This window comes from Apodemus sylvaticus, chromosome 2 (assembly GCF_947179515.1).
Source record: "Apodemus sylvaticus chromosome 2, mApoSyl1.1, whole genome shotgun sequence".
In the NCBI taxonomy this organism is placed as follows: domain Eukaryota; kingdom Metazoa; phylum Chordata; class Mammalia; order Rodentia; family Muridae; genus Apodemus; species Apodemus sylvaticus.
Window position 1 is genome coordinate 6,362,159 of NC_067473.1, and position 18,741 is coordinate 6,380,899.

The 18,741-nt window shown below is 42.7% G+C and overlaps 1 protein-coding gene and 1 long non-coding RNA gene across 13 annotated transcripts in view; both read left to right on the forward strand.

The window, feature by feature from the left end:
* The window catches only part of Srpk2 (SRSF protein kinase 2), a 178,298-nt gene that overhangs the window by 49,798 nt on the left and 109,759 nt on the right, over nucleotides 1-18,741 (forward strand). Inside the window, exons 1-2 of one of the 12 annotated variants that reach the window (XM_052173068.1) lie at nucleotides 15,255-15,316; nucleotides 16,081-16,144. The exons of 8 other annotated variants lie outside the window; for them this stretch is intronic. In XM_052173068.1, coding sequence (XP_052029028.1) covers nucleotides 16,107-16,144 — 38 coding nt within the window. In that variant the 5' untranslated portion in view covers nucleotides 15,255-15,316; nucleotides 16,081-16,106. Of the gene's footprint in view, nucleotides 1-15,254; nucleotides 15,317-15,891; nucleotides 16,145-16,674; nucleotides 16,729-18,741 lie in introns of those variants that run through there. 3 more of the 12 variants (XM_052173065.1, XM_052173066.1, XM_052173075.1) reach the window with 3 other exon arrangements.
* Nucleotides 761-1,066, forward strand: LOC127678261 (uncharacterized). Its single transcript, XR_007976544.1, has 3 exons — nucleotides 761-801; nucleotides 880-957; nucleotides 997-1,066. It is a non-coding gene; the product is annotated as an uncharacterized LOC127678261 (long non-coding RNA).

Below are 18,741 nucleotides of genomic sequence, written 5' to 3' on the forward strand. Positions count from 1 at the left end.
GCCCTCAGGTACGCTTCAGAGGTCCTGGAGTAGAAGCTGGCCCTCAGGTACGCTTCAGAGGTCCTGGAGTAGAAGCTGGCCCTCAGGTACGCTTCAGAGGTCCTGGAGTAGAAGCTGGCCCTCAGGTACACTTCAGAGGTCCTGGAGTAGAAACTGGCCCTCAGGCACACTTCAGAGGTCCTGGAGTAGAAGCTGGCCCTCAGGCACACTTCAGAGGTCCTGGAGTAGAAGCTGGCCCTCAGGCACACTTCAGAGGTCCTGGAATAGAAGCTGACCCTCGGGCACACTTCAGAGGTCCTGGAATAGAAGCTGGCCCTCAGGCACACTTCAGAGGTCCTGGAGTAGAAACTGGCCCTCAGGTACGCTTCAGAGGTCCTGGAGTAGAAACTGGCCCTCAGGTACACTTCAGAGGTCCTGGAGTAGAAGCTGGCCCTCAGGTACACTTCAGAGGTCCTGGAGTAGAAGCTGGCCCTCAGGCACACTTCAGAGGTCCTGGAGTAGAAGCTGGCCCTCAGGTACACTTCAGAGGTTCTGGAGTAGAAGCTGGCCCTCAGGTACACTTCAGAGGTCCTGGAGTAGAAACTGGCCCTCAGGTACACTTCAGAGGTCCTGGAGTAGAAGCTGGCCCTCAGGCATGCTTCAGAGGTCCTGGAGTAGAAGCTGGCCCTCAGGTACGCTTCAGAGGTCCTGGAGTAGAAGCTGGCCCTCAGGTACACTTCAGAGGTCCTGGAGTAGAAGCTGGCCCTCAGGTACACTTCAGAGGTCCTGGAGTAGAAGCTGGCCCTCAGGCACACTTCAGAGGTCCTGGAGTAGAAGCTGGCCCTCAGGTACACTTCAGAGGTCCTGGAGTAGAAGCTGGCCCTCAGGTACACTTCAGAGGTCCTGGAGTAGAAGCTGGCCCTCAGGCACACTTCAGAGGTCCTGGAGTAGAAGCTGGCCCTCAGGCACACTTCAGAGGTCCTGGAGTAGAAGCTGGCCCTCAGGTACACTTCAGAGGTCCTGGAGTAGAAGCTGGCCCTCAGGCACACTTCAGAGGTCCTGGAGTAGAAGCTGGCCCTCAGGTACACTTCAGAGGTCCTGGAGTAGAAGCTGGCCCTCAGGCATGCTTCAGAGGTCCTGGAGTAGAAGCTGGCCCTCAGGTACACTTCAGAGGTCCTTAGAACATCTACACAGTGCCTAGGATGGAGGGCTTTGAGATAGCCAAAAAAACCTGTTATGTCTTCCTTACATGTAGTCTAATGTCAGTGTTTCTGTCCAAAAAGACTCAGAGTTAAGATAGGTAATCTTTGAACTCCCATGTCCACATAGCTATCTAAGCCTTGGTAGTGCAGTTCTTCTGCATTTCAGATAAGGAGATAGCCTACCACGACAGCAGTGGAGTCAGAGGTGGCTGGGTAGGCATTTGAGAATATATTACTTTACTTTCTTCTTGATACACCTGTCCATTCTTCTCATTAAAATATTTTAAAATCTGAAGTTTTCCATGTATATACATTAGTAAGTTTAATTATTGGAATGCATATAATAACAATATGCCTGGAATAAGGTTATTATCAACCAAAAGACGATTTCTCTTTGTTACCTGGATTCAGGATGTCAGTATGCATCCAAGGCTTACCTTATTCATGATCACACAAGTGATCTTTGTCTTTCTTCTTCCTCTGTCTTTCTTCTTTCAGGGGTATCATGTAACCCAGGATTACCTCAAACTTGCCCTATGGCTGAACTCAAAGATAGCTCAAGCTGCCATTGAGCTCCTGATTATCCTCTTCCCCCAGAGTGCTGGGATTGTGTGTGTGTGTGTGTGTGTGTGTGTGTGTGTGCTGCTGTATTTGAGTGCTCGCCCAATGATCTGTTCTCAGGTGGCTCGGGCTTGCCTCGAGCTCCTCAGTTGTTGAGTGCTGTGCTTACAGACACACAGAATTTCCTACCCCTTGTTGAGGCATCTCCACCTGCCTTCCTTGTTACCGTGGTTGCTCTGTGGTCTGTGTTCTTCCTGTGTAACACTCAACTCCAACGTCCTAAGCATGTCTTCTTCCTCTTCCTGGCCTAGCAAGAGAAGATGTGTGTTCTGGTTCACAGATGAGGTTTTATACCATGAGCTCAGCTCCTGTATTCCCTGAGAGTTTATATAAACATGCCCATGGATTGCATAGCAGAAACCTGACACTTTGTGGGCTGATTAACAATACCTGTATTTTTTATACTTTTAAAAGTTCATTGATGTACTCTGGTTGTTTAAGAGCCTGTAGTGGATAGAATTAGAAGGTACAGCCTGAATTTAGATTTTAAAGCTTGCCTTTTTAGAAATGCCAAATGTATAAGTTGCACATGACTAGTCCTCCCCCACCCCCTTTTTTTTGTGGCAGAACGGTGTCAGGAAAATTTAGTTGTTCTTTTCCGAAGTATAACACTTTCAGAATTCCAACAGAACATTGCCTTGACCTTGATTAAACTGTGAATTTTATTTGAAAGTGAAAATTGGCCTTTTGGAGAGCTATTTATAATGGTGTGATGGCAGTCTTTTTGCCTAGTGTCCATTTGAAAGCTATGCAGTAGGACTTGTTTCAAATGGGATTTGCTGTGGTCTTAATATTTAAACATTGATTTTAATTTACACAGGTAATACTTGTAAAGAAAAAGTAAAGAGCTGAATATTTTTTATAATAGTTTAAGATATATTCCTCTACAGCTTTTATCTTTTTTAACATATATATGTGCTTGTGAAATGCATTTTAATTAGAGATAGTGTCATTTTGCTTTTTGAAAGCTTCCCATTTTGCTTTAGCAGAGCTATGCTGTAGATGTTTATGAGTTCTATCTCATTCTTTTTCATGCTCATGCTCTGAATGTGTAGGCCACGTCGCAGTGGGTGTCCATTAGATACACTACAACTCCTGCTAGATTTTTAGGATCATACTGTGTGTGACCGTGGATGAACATGTGCATATTGTGGTGTCTGTCTGGAGTGCAGAGGGCAGGGCGGCACAGCGTTGGTTCACTCTGTCCACTGTGGGGTCTTGGGGATTGAACTCAAATGGGCAGGTCATCAGGCTGGATGGCCAGTACTTTTACCTGCTGAGCATCTCATTGGCCGTGATTGAACATTTTTGTATGATTCTCCTGAGACACATGATGTATGAATATCTCTCCTTTCCCCTCCTTGTCTCTCCTCCCTTACCCTCTAAGGTAGTAGGCAACAAATCTAGGGCATTGTATCTGTTAAAGTCATGTACTGCTGAGATACATTCCAGCAATGTGAATGTTTTTCTAGGGTAAATTTGGTAGAAGTGAAATTCTGAGAATATATATAGTAGACCTAGTATATCCAGCATCCTTCATATTGGATTCATTAATAAGTAATATTTGGCTTGGTTGACTAGTCATTTGTGCTTATAAAGTCAAGTGTTGTTGTTTTGTATTTATAATCCATTAGGGAAATAGGGAGGACAACAGTCTTCCACAGATTAAAAGTTATCTATATGACTTTACAGGCATCACTATTCCCAAGAGGATGATTTAGTAGGTCAGTGAATCATTAGAGTTTGTGATCCCACATAGCACTCAGCAGTGTTAACACTTAACATGATTAAGATTGACAGATGATTCAGGGAGAGAGGAGTTGTTGCCTCCAGTGTGCACCCACTGATGACCTCACCAAGCTCCAGTAGATGGTCCCAATCTGTCAGGCACACACACGGCCCTGGTTAATGCAGCTGAGTCAGGAAAACCAAAAGTGATGAATCTGGGAAGGGGACTGGTAGGGAGGAGGACATGATGGATGGGAGGGAGAGTAAATAATGGGGAGAGGAGAGAGGAGAGGAGATCAGATCATGATAGGAATGTATTGTTGACATTTACAAAATTGTCAAAGACCTGTCTATTTTAGCCATACCTGCCTAAAATGCTGTTTTTATGTGACTGGAACCCAACTATTACAAGGCTGAAGATGATGACAATGGGGAGCCATCCACTCTGCTCTGTGTGCGCACGCGCACGCGTGCGCGCGCGTGTCTCTCTCTCTTTGTGTGTGTGTGTGTGTCTTCCTAGGGCTATGTTGATTTGTGATTATTCAGTGAGTAACTTAGCTGGTGTGGTGGTATGTATCTGTAGTCCTAGCATTTTGAGGGCTGAGACAGGAATGAAGATTGTTGAGTTTCGTACCATCCATCACTTTGTTTCAGACTCCCCAAACAACAGACTAGGACAACAGAGTAGACTGTTGGCTGAGGTGTCCGTGGCACTTAGTAATATCTTCTTGTAAAAGCAGCAAGGCCATGGAAGTTGTTTTTACTATTGCTGTTGAGGAAGATTTTTTTTTATAGAAGACCACTGACACATGAGGTAAGAGTTTTAGGATTTACACATGAGAGAGGTGATAATTGGTACAATTCCTCAGGGGGTTCTATGTGGGTGCACTGATAGAAAATGAATCTTGGTAAATTGACAGGGTTTATAAATAGCTCTATAAAGTTTAATATTTTTCTTCAAACATGACATACAGTGTAAAAATTTTCCATTGAGTCTTTTCATTTGTTGAATCTTTTAGGAATGACTCTGTCATTTGTTACGTTTGTGATGAGTTGCATTTCTGCCTTGTGTGAGGCCAGTAAAGAACTACTTCGCCAGGATCCCTGGCTTCACCTCCCTCTCCTGCTCCCCCTCCTGTCCCCCTTTCTTAGCAGAGGCTCTGTTAGCTCAGGCTGGTCTTGAACTTGTGATTCACAGGCCACCTCCACCTCCAGGTGTGTCCCTCCCCTCCCCCCCCAACACACACACTTTTGCCTTGCTGGGTTTCTGTTAGGCAGGCACTCTTCTGAGCTACATCTCTAGCTCTGCCGTGTTAACTCTTGATTGCCCACAAGCCATTCATTGTTGCTTCCTTCCATTGGTTTCTTAGGACTCTCACCAGGGTGAGGCCTTCCTTCTCCCTTCCTTGGGTTGAACCATCCTTTTCCTGTAGCTGTGGGTAGATCTCTGGAGTTGCATCAATGGGTTTTTATTCTCCTAACTGCACATATTTGCTCTGGAATCTCTTGTTGTTGTTTTAATTGAGAAAATTTTAAAATGACTTGTTATTGTTTAAAACTATGCTTTATTAGTTTTTTCAAAAAGCTACTCCCAGTGTTGTATAATCATTACATTATAAAACTTGAGAATATTTTTATCCTTCAAAAATAAACTTTCATAATTTTGCAGAAACTCCTTCATAATGCAAAGATCACATTAATATTTTGTCTAGATGAGTGTTTCTACTTGGGGCGGTGCTTTCAAGGTTTGTGTGGTAGCATGTAATAATGCCCTTTCTGTTCTCTCTGTGTATATATGATTTTATACATATATGTACATTTATATCACATACCAGTCCATCAGTTGATATATGTGCCATTTCTTCCCTCTACTGTGTAGCTGACTCAAAGTTGAGGCTGGCCTGGAATTTACTGTTTAATTGAAGATGACCTTGAATTTGGAATGCACTCTATCTTTCAAGTGCTGGGAGTAGAAGTGTTTGCCACCTAACATTTTTTAAACAATGACATTGGTTCACTTATTGTGTGTGTGCATGTGCGCATGTACATGCCACAGTGCTGTGTGGAGGTCAGAGGACAGCTGTCAGAGTCAGTCCTCTCAATGGGATGGGTTCCAGGGATCAGACTCATGATGTCAGGCTTGGCTAAATCACCTTGATGGCCTCACCTATGGTATTCATTCATTCATTCATTCATTCATTACAAAGTCTCTAGCCTTGCTGGCTCTCCTGGAATTCAACTATGTAGACTAGCTGGTCTCGGATTCACCTACCTTTGCCTCCTGAGTGCTGGCATTAAAGGTATGGAGAAACATTCCTTGGCGAAAGTGGAGTTTGTAAAGTACAACTTGGATCCTGCAGACCCTAACAGCTACATTTGACCACTTTCCTAAGAGGCCAGTAATAGTGAAAAGCAGGGAGAGAAAGTTTGTTTTGTAGGACGCATTTCTTTTAGGTCTGAGGAGAGGAAGCATTGAAGCAAGGCATGGACACAACTGAGCAGTCATCATCCCACTCAGGAGCGTGGATGGAAAATTAGTGTGGTGTTCCCTCCCTAAAATATGAACGTTAACGGGACTTGGCGGGTTATGAGCACTTAATTAATTGTTCCTCCTTATTCTCTTAAGCAAGTCTCCCCCCCCGCCCGCCCCCCGACGCCCCCAAGACCCCATTTTTGAGATACCATATAGCTCTGGCTGGCCTGGAACTTGCTTGTGCAGTGTGGCATCGAATTCATAGTGATCTGCATGCCTCTGCATCCTGATGACTGGGATTAAAGGCAGCATGTTTGGAGAGGATTTGTTTTTATTGCAGGTATAACATACAAGTGAATGCCTTTCTGCAGCAGTTCTGTCACCTGTTAGAGTAGTGTTTCTGTTGGTGATAATGAGTGGGTTTGGCTCAGTGAGGTTGTTGGAAGTAGATGATTATTGCTTCAGTGAGCTATGTCCCTTCTCCCTGGCCCCTCTATTTTTTTTTTATTTATTTTTTGTGGTCCTTGAGTCCTACAGTCTCATATGCTGTAGCCTTGCACTACTGAGGTAAATTAATAACCCCATAGTTCTTTATATGCAAAAATTGTAGATGATAAGAAGATACAGTTCTAAAACTGTATATCATGTCAAAAATATACAAATAATAGCTTTTGTGTGAGTAGTGGAGAGAATGTATTAAACCTGGTTTCAACTTGAACAGTCTTTGCTGACACCCTGAGTGTAAGAGATCCCAGTTATCAGAGAACTTGTGTCTTAACCAGCAGAGCTGGGCCAGAATGTCTTTGTCCAGGTGAGAGCTAGTGAGAGAGGCAGGATTAACTATTCATGACTTTGCCTGTGGTGTGAAACCTGTAGCTGTTTTCAAGGATTAGATTCCTCACAGCACATTGCTGACAGAGGGCAGAGGCAGTGAAGGGCAGTACAGCCTGGGCCGATCTTCCCATCTCTGTCCTTATGCATCGATGTGAGCGCTGACTGATGGAGGGCCTAGGATAGACCTAGGTTGGCTGAGCTGGGTAGGGTCTTTTTTTCTCTGTGGCTTACTTTTTAACAACCACACCTTTCTTGGGGTGAGAAAGGTTCGAGGTTAACATTTGATGTGGCTGGACTCACTTTTCAAAAGCCAGCATAACAATCTTTAATGCCAGCAATTCTCCTGACTAACACATTATACGACTGGGCATGCCTGGCGCCCTCTGCAGTGTCCATACTTGGCTACACACTGACTCAAGGGTAGCCTGTACTACATACTCTGTAATCTCCATACTTGGCTACACACTGATTCAAGGCTATCCTGGTCTACATAAACTGTCTTCAACAACAAAAGGCAGAAGGAAAAAGCTTTTCGCTAGTAAATGATGAGCTGCTTTGGAAGTTTTCGTCAGGAATGATGATGAGGACCTGGGCAGGTGACAGTGCTGTCAGTGCTCCCACACTCGCCTGCTGACTTAGGCGCAGGGCTTGGAACCCACAGTAGGAAGAGAACCAGTTGCAGCCACACACCCAAGTTCCCCCTGGATGATGGTGAGCAAGCTGTCGTGACCTATGAATATGAAAACGACCAGTGGTCAGCCAGATAGCTTGTCTGGGAAAGGCGCGCTCTCCTCACTAAACCAAGGGCCTGAGCTTGCCAATCCATGGGCCCTACGTGGTAGCAGGAGAGCCAGCCTCTGCAGGTGGTCCTGTGGTCTCCATAGGAGCACCCTGGCATTCACACCACCAAACACAAACAGAAAGGGTGATAATTTTAAAACAATCAACAAAAGAAACCTATCAAGGGTGAGACCACTCCCTCCTGCCCCGTTCCCATTGCCCCTCATGTCTGTTTCATTTAGGTTTAGAGTTAATGCATCATCCTCTTGTGGAGTTATGCACAACCCTATGTGACCAGGATTGTGAATATGCAGATGTGGAGGCCAGATGTGTCCTTGATCACTTCTGCACTTCTCTACCTTGTTTTTTGGGGGTGGGAGGGAGATACAGTCTCACACCGAACAAATTTTAGGTTACAACTGGAAAATAAAGCTTCTTGACGTACATTTATATACTAAATGAAACCTGCCTTATTGCCACATTAGTGGATGCCTTTTAGATGGTAATGAAATTGTGATGAAGAACATTTTGCAACTTACATAAGGACGCTATTGTTCCTGGAGTTCCCGTGTGCTGAGTGCTTTACATTCCTGGCACTTTCCGTGCTGCTGTTGATGGGTAGAACCTTCCACCTCTGTCTCCTCATTGCTCAGTGGTTTTTGCCTGGGATTCTAGCTCAGCGCCAGCGTTTTCTGTCAGTTTATGAATGTGCTATCATTTTGTTTTGGATTTGCATTGTACTGAATTGGAGTACCTGGCCCTCAGTGGGAGTCTGCCAGGGACTTGTTTGGAGGTCAGCTGTAACTAAGAAACTTAAGGACGGTTGGTTGTCTGCTCAGTTCATCAGTTATTCTCTTTGTATCTGGCAAGTTTTGCCCTAAGATTTTTTTCTTGTATTATCATGACAGAACTGATGAGCCCTGGAATAGTGTTGCCCCCTGCCCAGCACCCACCCCCAAATCCCTTTTTGTTCCTGCCTGCAGCTGCTGCGAACTGGTTCCTGGAAGAGAAGCTGAGGGATGGATGGGGAAGCGGCGAAAAGAACGAGGGCCAGGGCCACAGTTGCCGGTGGAGGCCGAAACTTTAATAACTGTTAGTCAGTATATAGCTTGGGAAAACCCCTCTCCCCAGACTCCGGGCTGAGTTCCGGGGAAGTCGTCGGGCGTTCTTGGCTCCACTGCTCAGGCAGCTGGGTGGGTCACCTGCTTAATTCAGGAATTCATAGACCTGGAGGAGCAAAGAACTTCACCTTCACTCTGAGCGCTCCACCCTAGGTGGAGCACGATCCTGACTAGCACAGGAATCCCTGCTCAACCAAGGCTGGGAGAAGAAGTTCACCTTGGTCAAAGTCAAGTTCCTACCAGGTGGCGTGACACCCGTTATGGCTCTGTACACCTTTTAAGGTTTTGCCCTCTCAAGGTACTGGCCAGGTAACCAGCTTCAGCTTCCTCATAGTTCAGAGGACTGGCCTCACTCGGCACCGTTGTGAGGAGTCTCTTATATGTCTCCTGACACTTCAGGTAAGGGCCTAGCCTTAACAGGTGAGCATCAGAGTAAGCATGCAACCAGCAAAGCTACTGCAGGCCTTGTCCATTTTAGTGAGAGTCCTTCAGAGACTCCTAGGCCCAAGCTGACTGCACTCAAAGAGTAGAGTAGATCACCACCCCAGTCTGGGAGTGTGCGAAATAGAGGCAGTTGTGTGAGTGAGTGAGTGAGTGAGTGAGTGAGGGGGGGGGGGACGGGTGTGTGTATGATGCTGCCTCTGAGCTCCTGGTAATATGAGCTAACACCTTCCAGAGCCACTCTCCCTTCTGAAGCAGATTCATGAGTAGGATATGAGATCTACCTCTTAGCCTCTAAATATATTTTAACATTTTCTAAACATTTAAAAATTCTTGGGGTGGGGGAAATTCTTTCACAATTTTATTATTTACTTCTAAGTCTCCTTCCTACTTCCATGTCTTTTGGGGGGAGGTTCTCCATCACATTTAATTAGGAGTGTTTGCATGAGCAGGGGTGAGGGATTATTTACTTGAGTAAGGCCAATGGCTCCAACCCAGCAACCAGTGGCCACATGTGTAGTAGGCCCACCGAGACTTGTGGCAATCTTTTTTTTTTTGTTAGCAATTTCCAAACTTTATTACTCTTTCTCAATATTTGATTTTATAGCTTTTAGAGTGTGTGTGTGTGTGTGTGTGTGTATGTATGTATACACACACACACACACACACACACACACATACACACACACTCAAGCATGTGTGTCAGAGGGAACCTTCCGTTTAGGAGTTTGGTTCTCTTACTGATCCCAGGATTGAGTCTAGGTCTTCAGGCTTGGGTGTCAAACAGTTTTTCCCACTGAGTCATGTTGCAGGTTTGGACTCTAGCTATATCCTTACTACCCTGACATCTAAGGCAACTTCAGCAAAAATGGCTGGGTTTTATATCCTTAAATGGTTCCACACAAATATAAAGAAGCAATTAATTTTTTGTGATTTATTTTTGTTTTATGTGCATTGGTGTTTTGCCTGCATATGTGCATGTATGTTGAATTCCCTGGACCTGGAGTTATAAACAGTTGTGAGCCATCATGTAGGGGCTGGGAATTGAACCTAGGTCCTCTGGAAGAACAGCCAGTGTTTTTACCCTCTGAGCTGTCTCTCCAGCACCAGCAATTAATTTTTATAAATCTTATGGGGCCAGAGATGGCTCAACAGTTAAGATAACTCTGCTTTTCCAGAGGTTTGGATTCAATTCCCATCACCCACATGGCAGCTAACAGTAGTGTAAGACATCAATTCCAGGGATCTTGTTCCCTCTTTTGGCTTGTGTAGGTGCCAGGCATAAATGTGGTGCATAGACACACAGGTAAAACACCCATATACAAAAATAACATACCGTAAGTAAAATCATGTTTACAGATGTCTGTGTAAAGGATTTGTCAAGTAAAAGGAAGTTTTTATTAGACTTTAGGAAGCACTATATTCCTAATTCACCGTGTCACAGAAGCCAAGGGCCTCATGTTAGGTTTGTAATGAAATTGACAGCGGCGTCCTGTGCGGACGCACTCATCTCTTCTGCTGTCATTGCTATTAGGAATTCATCTTTGGTTTGGTTTTTATCTCTCTTTCTTTCTGTCTGTTTCTGGTCAGAGTTCTTCACTCTGTACTCAGTTCTGAGTGTAGCAGGAGTTTTGAACTCTGTGAAATAGAAATACTAGATACAGAAGACCACTAACTAAAGGGTTAAATCTTTACGAGCAGTCTCAGTAACATAGTGTGAGTGAAAGAGGTACCTAACAGTAGGGATGAGAAGAGAGCCTGTGGCTGAGCACCGCAGGGTGATGTGGAGGCTGAGCTTGGAGCTAGGCTGTAAGCCTGCTTGTTAGCCTAGAATGCTAGATGCCCTAGGCTCCATCCCCAGCACTATAGAAATGGGTGCTGTCACGTGCCTGCAGTCCAGTGGGAGAATCTGCACAAGGTCACGCTCATCCTTGGAACTTCATGGAGAGTTCACAGACAGTCCTCTAGGCACCCGCTCTCCTAAAACAAAGAGGGGGAAGCTTTAGTTACTTTTTAATTTTTTAACTCCCCCTCCCCCTCCCTCTCCTCTGTGTTGTATGTTGTGTTGGGATGGGATGCATGGCATCCATGGAGATCAGAGGACAATTTTGTAAAATTCTCTTATTAAACCATTCTGTAAGTTTGAGAGAATCCAGCGTAGATTCTCAGGTTTACACAGCAAGCATGTTTACCTACCAAGGCATCTTGACTGCCTGCTGTGGTTTGTTGATTTAGTGTGTAAAGTAATAGATACATGAGAAGTATGAGAAGAATATGATATCTGAGACCACCTTATTTTAATCAATAAAGATAATTAGCAGTGATAAGATTTCACCTTTTTAATACAAGGTCTGATATAAATCTACATTTTAAAAGCTGATTTAAGATTAAGAGTAAGGCTGAGGAGCTGGAGAAATGGCCAAGTGGTTGAGCCCACGGTCTGCTCTAGCGCCGTGGTAGTCGGCTCCCACTGCCAAGGAGCTCGCACACTGACTCTTGGGCACCTGCACTTGAGTTTATAGTGTACACACATACAAATACCCCCATCCCTGCTTTTTTCTAAAAATGAAGACTAAATGGTGAACTTTGGTTGCTTGAAGCTGTGGGAAGTTGTTTGTGAGGAGTGTGATCAACTTGATGCACTCTTTCCCTTTTAGATTTTTCTCATTATAAACTGGTGTTATTTAGCTGTGTGTGCACTAATGTGTTGTCTAGATGAGGCTAAGATGATTATAAAAGTGGCAGTCAGTAAGTCTAATATGTTATGCCTGGCTCTGCACAAATTTAAGGGGAATATCAGGTCCTTGTCCTTAAGGTAACTTTAGTCCCATGGAATATCAAATGGAAAGTTATACATTTTAGTAATTGTATACAAGTATGTGCAATATATAGAGATACAAAAGAGATTAATTTCATTCTATCTTGGAAAATACGTTTGGGAGGAGTTTGTGGCCCAGATTGAAAAAGTGAGTTTATGGGGCTGGGTATGGTGATACACACCTTTAATTCCAGCACTCCATAGGGAGATCTCTGTGAGTTTGAGGCCAGCCTGGTCTATAGAGCTGTTTTCAGGACAGACATGGGCACATACACACACACAAACACATATACACACACACATACACACACACACACACACACCACTGTTTTGGAAAAATGAAAAGAAAGCAAAAACCAGACAAGTAGTGAGTTACCAGGTAAGAGATGAACATTCCTGTGTTGTTCCAAGGAAAGAAAACAGTGTAAGAAGGAAGGTGCATGAGAAGGCAGACTGGCAGAGCGTAGTACATCCAGAGGGTAGTGTGTCTAAAAGGGACAGTATGGGAATTATTCCCCAATGAGACATTGGGATATTTTCAGGAGTCCTCAAAAATTGGTGGCTTGGAAGATCAGAGGTCCTGTTGTTCCCAGAGTTAAACTGGAAAGGGCCTGTGGTGTGGGATGGTGGGGAGATGGCAGAATCTAGACCAAAGATAAAGTAGACATGGGGTCAAGTAGTTGCTGAGCTCAGTTTGAGATATTGTGCACATTTGGTGACTAGTGGAAACTATCAGGGGAGATTGGAGAATGTATGGATTTGGGTTGCATGAGATACTGTCGGACTGACAGTTCATATATGGTTATTAATAGTGGCCCTATAGGGTATAGACCTGTTTGATAAATGGTGTAGGTTCTGTAGGTTCACCAGTATGTAAGAATTGAGTGGGAAATGATAATCCCATGAAGGATTGCAGAGAATTACATACATAAAAGTAGTTAAAGAATGAACAATGTCTGATCCCCCTGCTTTGGAGAATGGTCAAGACAGTAAAACTTACATCCTCCTCTAATTTTGTGTAGAAACTAAACTAAGTACTTATTTTCTCTTCGAGGTGAAGAAGCAGTTTGTGGTGTGAGTAGAGCCAGAGTTATGGGGCCAAAGGATGAATTGAAGGCTCGGAGATGTAAGGAGCAGTTGTAACCCACTATGCTCAGATAGCTGTCACAGACAGACAGACAACAGGAGATGCAGATAAAACCTGAAGGAAAGCTATCTGGTGGACGGACTTTGATTTTTAAGTTTTTACTATTATATTTTCATTTGTCCATTTTGTATTCATGGTGTTCTGCATCTGCTATGGTTTGTATTGGAAGTTAGAGAGGAAGTTCCAGGAATTTGTTTTCTCCTTCCAGTGTGGGTACTGAGGATTGAGTTCAGGTAGTCAGCTTTTAAGGCATCAAGCTAGCCTCCAGGTTGATGAACTTTAAAGACAAAAACTATTGGTATAGAAATATAAGCGGAGACTGGTGCTTGGAGGAGTGGGCATCTGCAGGGCTGGAGTGTCCAGTGGTGATGAAGAGAGGGCCCGGTGAGTGGGGGCGTGGAGTGGGGCAGAGTTGTGACGGTGACAGCAAAAGCAAGTGGGTTTTTAAACCATTTTATAGATGAAATTAGAATTTACAAAGATGCATGAGAAACACTGTTGTGAAGTAGGACAGGAAAGCTGGTAGAGATTAACAGACAAATGACAGTAGTGTGGAGAGACTTTCCCTGTTCTTCAGAAGACACAGTAGAAGGAACTGCTTCATTGCAAAACAGGTGTGAAGGTCAGGTGCTCCCCAGAAGTTTCTTGTTTTTGGGTTACCCCACCCCCCAAACAGATTTTTCTGTGTAACAGCCCTGGAAACTTGCCCTGTAGACCAGGCTGTCCTTGAACCCACTGAGATCAGCCTCTGCCTCCCAAGTGCTGGGATTAATGGCGGCCATCATTGTGCCTGGCTGTTTTTGAAATTCTTAAAAGGTAAGCAGACCTAGCAATGGGAACACATTAGGGTAAGTAGGTAGTGTCCTGGATGGGAAGGCATGCAGGTCTCACGAGGTGTGACACTGACAATGTGTGACACTGACAGGGTTATAAACTCCATCCTGAGTGGCTCGCTGTTTATGGAACTAGACAGATGGGATGAATTGGAGAGAACGAAAGGAATATTGGAAATTCTTCCCGCATCAGTACAACACTGTGTGGCTCCACAGTCTTACCATGCTGTTTGCCTTAAAGTTTTTCTATATAAACATACTAAAGTAAGAACTTACAAATCTTCTTGCAGTAAAATGGTGGTTCAAGTACAATTTCATTCTGAAACATCTAGCCAAAAAATGTAGGGAGCCTGAGATGCAGAGCAGAATCCTTGTACACACAGTAACATGCTGATTAAAAAGATATATGGACTTCGATAATGAAAGGGAGGAGAAAGTGGGCAGCCCCATGCCTTGTCTCCTCAGTGGGTGTGTATTGAGGCTGCTGTTTTGCAGCCTGTGGGGTACAGGCATGGGGTGGAGGGGTTAGAGGTGGGCATCACTACATGCTGTGCAAGAGTGCTGGGCTTCACACGGGTTATTTAATCAATTCTCCACAAGTAGAAACACTTATCCCCATTTTATAGATGAGGAAATAGAGGTTTCTGAGAGTATAGGCAGTTTCCTGGAGGCCTATGGTTTTTGAAAATGAAGAAGTGTTTCTAGGTCCCACACAGAGACAGCAGTTCTCTTTTCAAATGAGGGGAACCTTTACTGAACAATTTCACTGTAGCCCCTTGTGTAATTTACCTTATGTAATTTACCTCAGAATTGTCCAGGTAAGTTTTCTGATAGCCGTTTAGCTAATTTTATTATGTCTATGGTATGAGGATATATGCTTAAATTGGGAAAAGCCCTTAACACTGGGAAAGAATTTCCCTATTTTTATTTTTTAACTTTTCCTTATTTTTTTTCAAATTTTAATTTTATTAATGTAGTCAGCATTTTAAAACATTGTTTTATTGGTAGGAAATACACACGTGTGCATGCTTACCCTCCCCCACATTATTGAGGTCTGCTTTGAAATTCTGAGACCTTAGAGCTTTTCAATGATAACAGTTTTAATTTTAGTATGTGGACTTTTAATTATAAATGGATACTGTAATTTAAAAAATACACTGAAAATACTTTTTAGGAGTAGACAAAACAGTATTTCCCGTGAAGTGAGAGCCCTGGGTGTTACTCAGTGGATATCTTCAGCATTGGTCGCCGGCCGGCCGGCGGAGTCGCTGGTGTGCTTAGGGGCTGGTGCTGTGTTTCCCAGGGCTTTGCCTTTGCTGCGCCCTCGTCACTCTTCCCTGTAAGTTCTTCTCCTACCCAACTTGGTTCCAGCAACCATCTTTTAATTAAATTGAAGTTGCAGTTTAATTTCTGATGTAGGTGGCGTTGCTAGTCCTTCCTAAAAGGACGAGACTGTCATCTGCTGGTTGCCTGGTGCTGCTGCTTACTGTGAAGGGGGAGGGGACTGAGGGGGCAAAGAAGTCTCTTTCTGAAAGCGTTAGTGACTGGATGTTAAATGTAATTAAAAACAATCAGGAAATTATAACATTTTAATCATTGAATTGGGGTTCTGGTTTAATACTTCATTCTTAAGCGACAGAAATGATTCACTGAGCCATATTTTTAGGGCTAATCAAATGGAAGCAACCAGGGGTTGCATATCTGTTCATTGCAGATTGAAACATTATAATTTAGGCTGCTCAAATTATTTAGTATATTGAGTTTAGATGTTAGCATTTCATGTTTGTGTTGTAACTTACTCAATTTGAAAAATTTATTAAAAGCTGGGTAGTTCTATCTTTAAAAAAAAAAAGGACACCCCTCTGCTTAAAAGGAGTGGTAGTTCCCGCTTTCATAAACAGTCATGTGCATAGTTTAGCAAGGCCTGCTGCCCCTGGAGCGGCTTCCCTTTATAGCACCATTGAATCCGAGTCCGAGCACAAGTCCTGTGAATCTTGTGGCCTCATTCTGAACAAAAGGGATTAGGGAAGAGAAATCTCTTGATGTAAGGCTTGTAAGCAAGGGCAGGCAATCTCGGTTGTGAATATTTTCTGATTTTTCCAGAAATCAAGCAGAAGATTGAGCTGCTGATGTCAGTTAACTCTGAGAAGTCGTCCTCTTCAGAAAGGTACAGCTACATCTCTTGCATGAACAATTAATGGTGTAGCATTGCTAAGAAACAGACAGGACTTATCTTTTCCTTGTCAAGTTTGCTATGTAACGTATTGTACTGCATGCCGGCCTTGGGCTGTATTGAAGATATGTATTTGGGCAAGCTGTTTTGCTTTGCGAAGGGAAATTGATTTTTTTAGAAAAACAGTCAGTCTAATCAGCTGCAGCATGCGCACCATAACACAGCAGACTGCTGGCTCAAGTGTAGCAGCCGCTGAAAGCTTAAAAAATAATTTAACCAAAAAAAAAATCATGCTTTTTAAAGGACTTATTATGAGATTTTTGTTCTTGTATTTTGAGGTTGCTGGTATATAGAATTTCCAAGGTTATTTGTAAATATCTAGCTTAAACATAGTTGATTTTTTTCCTGTAATAAGTATATATATATTTTTAATGAACAAAGGGAGTGCCATTTGTACATAGCTCAGGAATTGCAAACCCACAGATTAGTCACATTCTGAAAAAGAGATATGATGCTTCTTCAAGTCTCTGCTAGGCAATGGAACAGTCACTGCATTCAGTAATGGTTCATGCCTGCAGGTAAGGACAAAATGACTCACAAGTATTTTTAAAGCAATTATTTTATCTGTCATTCATATGATTATACCTGTAAGGAGATGGTTCATAAAAATTACTGTTTTGCCTTACAAGCAAAATTAAGATATTTTTATCTGTTGTAAAATATGAGACTAAAGTTCCCTATTTTGATAAGTAAATTCTGTGTTCACTTTTGTTTATTGAATTGTGAGTATACGATATGTATTCAAAATGTTTGAAATTGGTGTTTTAGGCAAACAATTGATGATTACCTTTTCTTTTGCTTTATCTTATCAATTTATAGTTAATGTTGACAACTGTATTTAAGCCATATTGATTTATCTTTTCTAGGGCTAATTTTTAGGGCATTGTTCATAGATTGAAAATTTAGGGGAAAATGTAGAAAATTACTTGGTGGTAAAGAAATGATACAGGAAAAATATTGTTAAAACCAAACCAGAAACTAGCTGACCCTCTGTGGCAGATCACGTGCTAGCTTCAGGAGGACACGCTCACTCTGAAGGCAAAGACAGTATATTGACTTTTTAATATTATTAGGTGAAAAGCTTCTGGTTACAACTTTGCTTACAAATGAAGATGTAACTACATTCTGTAGAGACTGAAAATAAAAAGTAAGAAGTTTTGTGTTTATTTTTGTTGACCCTGTAACTTCTGGTTTGTGGCTAGCCACCTGATCTCAATCGTTCTGTTTTTTGAGCTACAAAAGGAATCTTCAGCCTTGGGAATATCCTGCCAGAAAACTGGTGCTGTTGGGAACAGTAGACATAGGGAAGTGCACCGTGAGCCGCCCAAGCGTCAGCTGCAGCATTAGAGTTTTGCACTAGCAGTGTACTTAATGAGATGATCACAGTAATTATGCATCCTTCTGGGGTAGTGTGAGTTCTTTATTGGTAAACTGAGGGGTGAACACAGAAGATAAATGTCTCTTAAAAACAAGTTAATTTTTTCTGACTAAAACTCATTCTATGAAAACATTCTCTATAGTATTTTCATGATTGTACTTACTTAGGCTCTTGTGGTTATTTGAAAAACAAGAGAGCACCTGTTGTCATAATTATAAAGCTCAGAGCCCTATTGCTGTTGAGGGTGACTGCGCTCGTTCTGCTGGAGCTCGCCTGGCTGGTTTTTGAAGGTGCCTACAGTTAGATTAAGCAGGTGTGATAGTCTTACTGAGTTGGTGAGTATGATTTATGCATCAATTCAAAACTTTGTAAGCATAATAGCTGTTTAATTAATTTAAATATATTAAAACAAAATGTCCATTTCCTCTCCATTTCATTAAAAGCTGTATCATTTGATTTTTAAATTTATTTAAGAGTGGTTCTCAGTTCTAGAGAAGTGCCCCTTTAATACAGTTCCTCACACTGTGGTGACCCCAACCATAACACTGTTTTTGTTACTACTTCATAACTGTAATTTTGCTGTTACGATTTATAACGTGTTTTCCAATGGTCTTGTGTGGTTCCTGTGAAAAGAGATAATTTTAAAAAAATCTGTAAAAGAATAATCTGAAGTGTAAAACGTTCATTATCTAATACTTCTGTCTTGCACAGAATGTGGATGTATGTCTTCTAATAATATGATATTTGTCACATTACTGTTAATCAGTTATTATATTTCTAAAATAATTTATTTTATCTTTTAAAAAATGACTTGGTTTTAAAAAAGAGAAAAATAAATGGGTTACAGTTTTATGCATAGCACTCTAAGATCTTTGAGATTTTCTTAGGTTGTGGAAAGGCTCCGATGTCTGTCAGTAGGCTCGGCAGAGCAGTCTGGTTTCGTTTTCCACACAGGGAGAAGCTGTGTGTCACCAGAAGGCATCATTCCTGTGCCCTGCCCTGTAGTGTGGAGGGGTCTCCTGAGAGCACTCTTGGCAGGGGCAGGCTTCTGAGTATAGAGTGTAGTGAGTGGAGTCTATGCTGGGGTGTTTTCAGTAACCCTTCCATCTTACACTTTTAACCCATTATGTGGAAAAAGACATCCTGTTAAAAT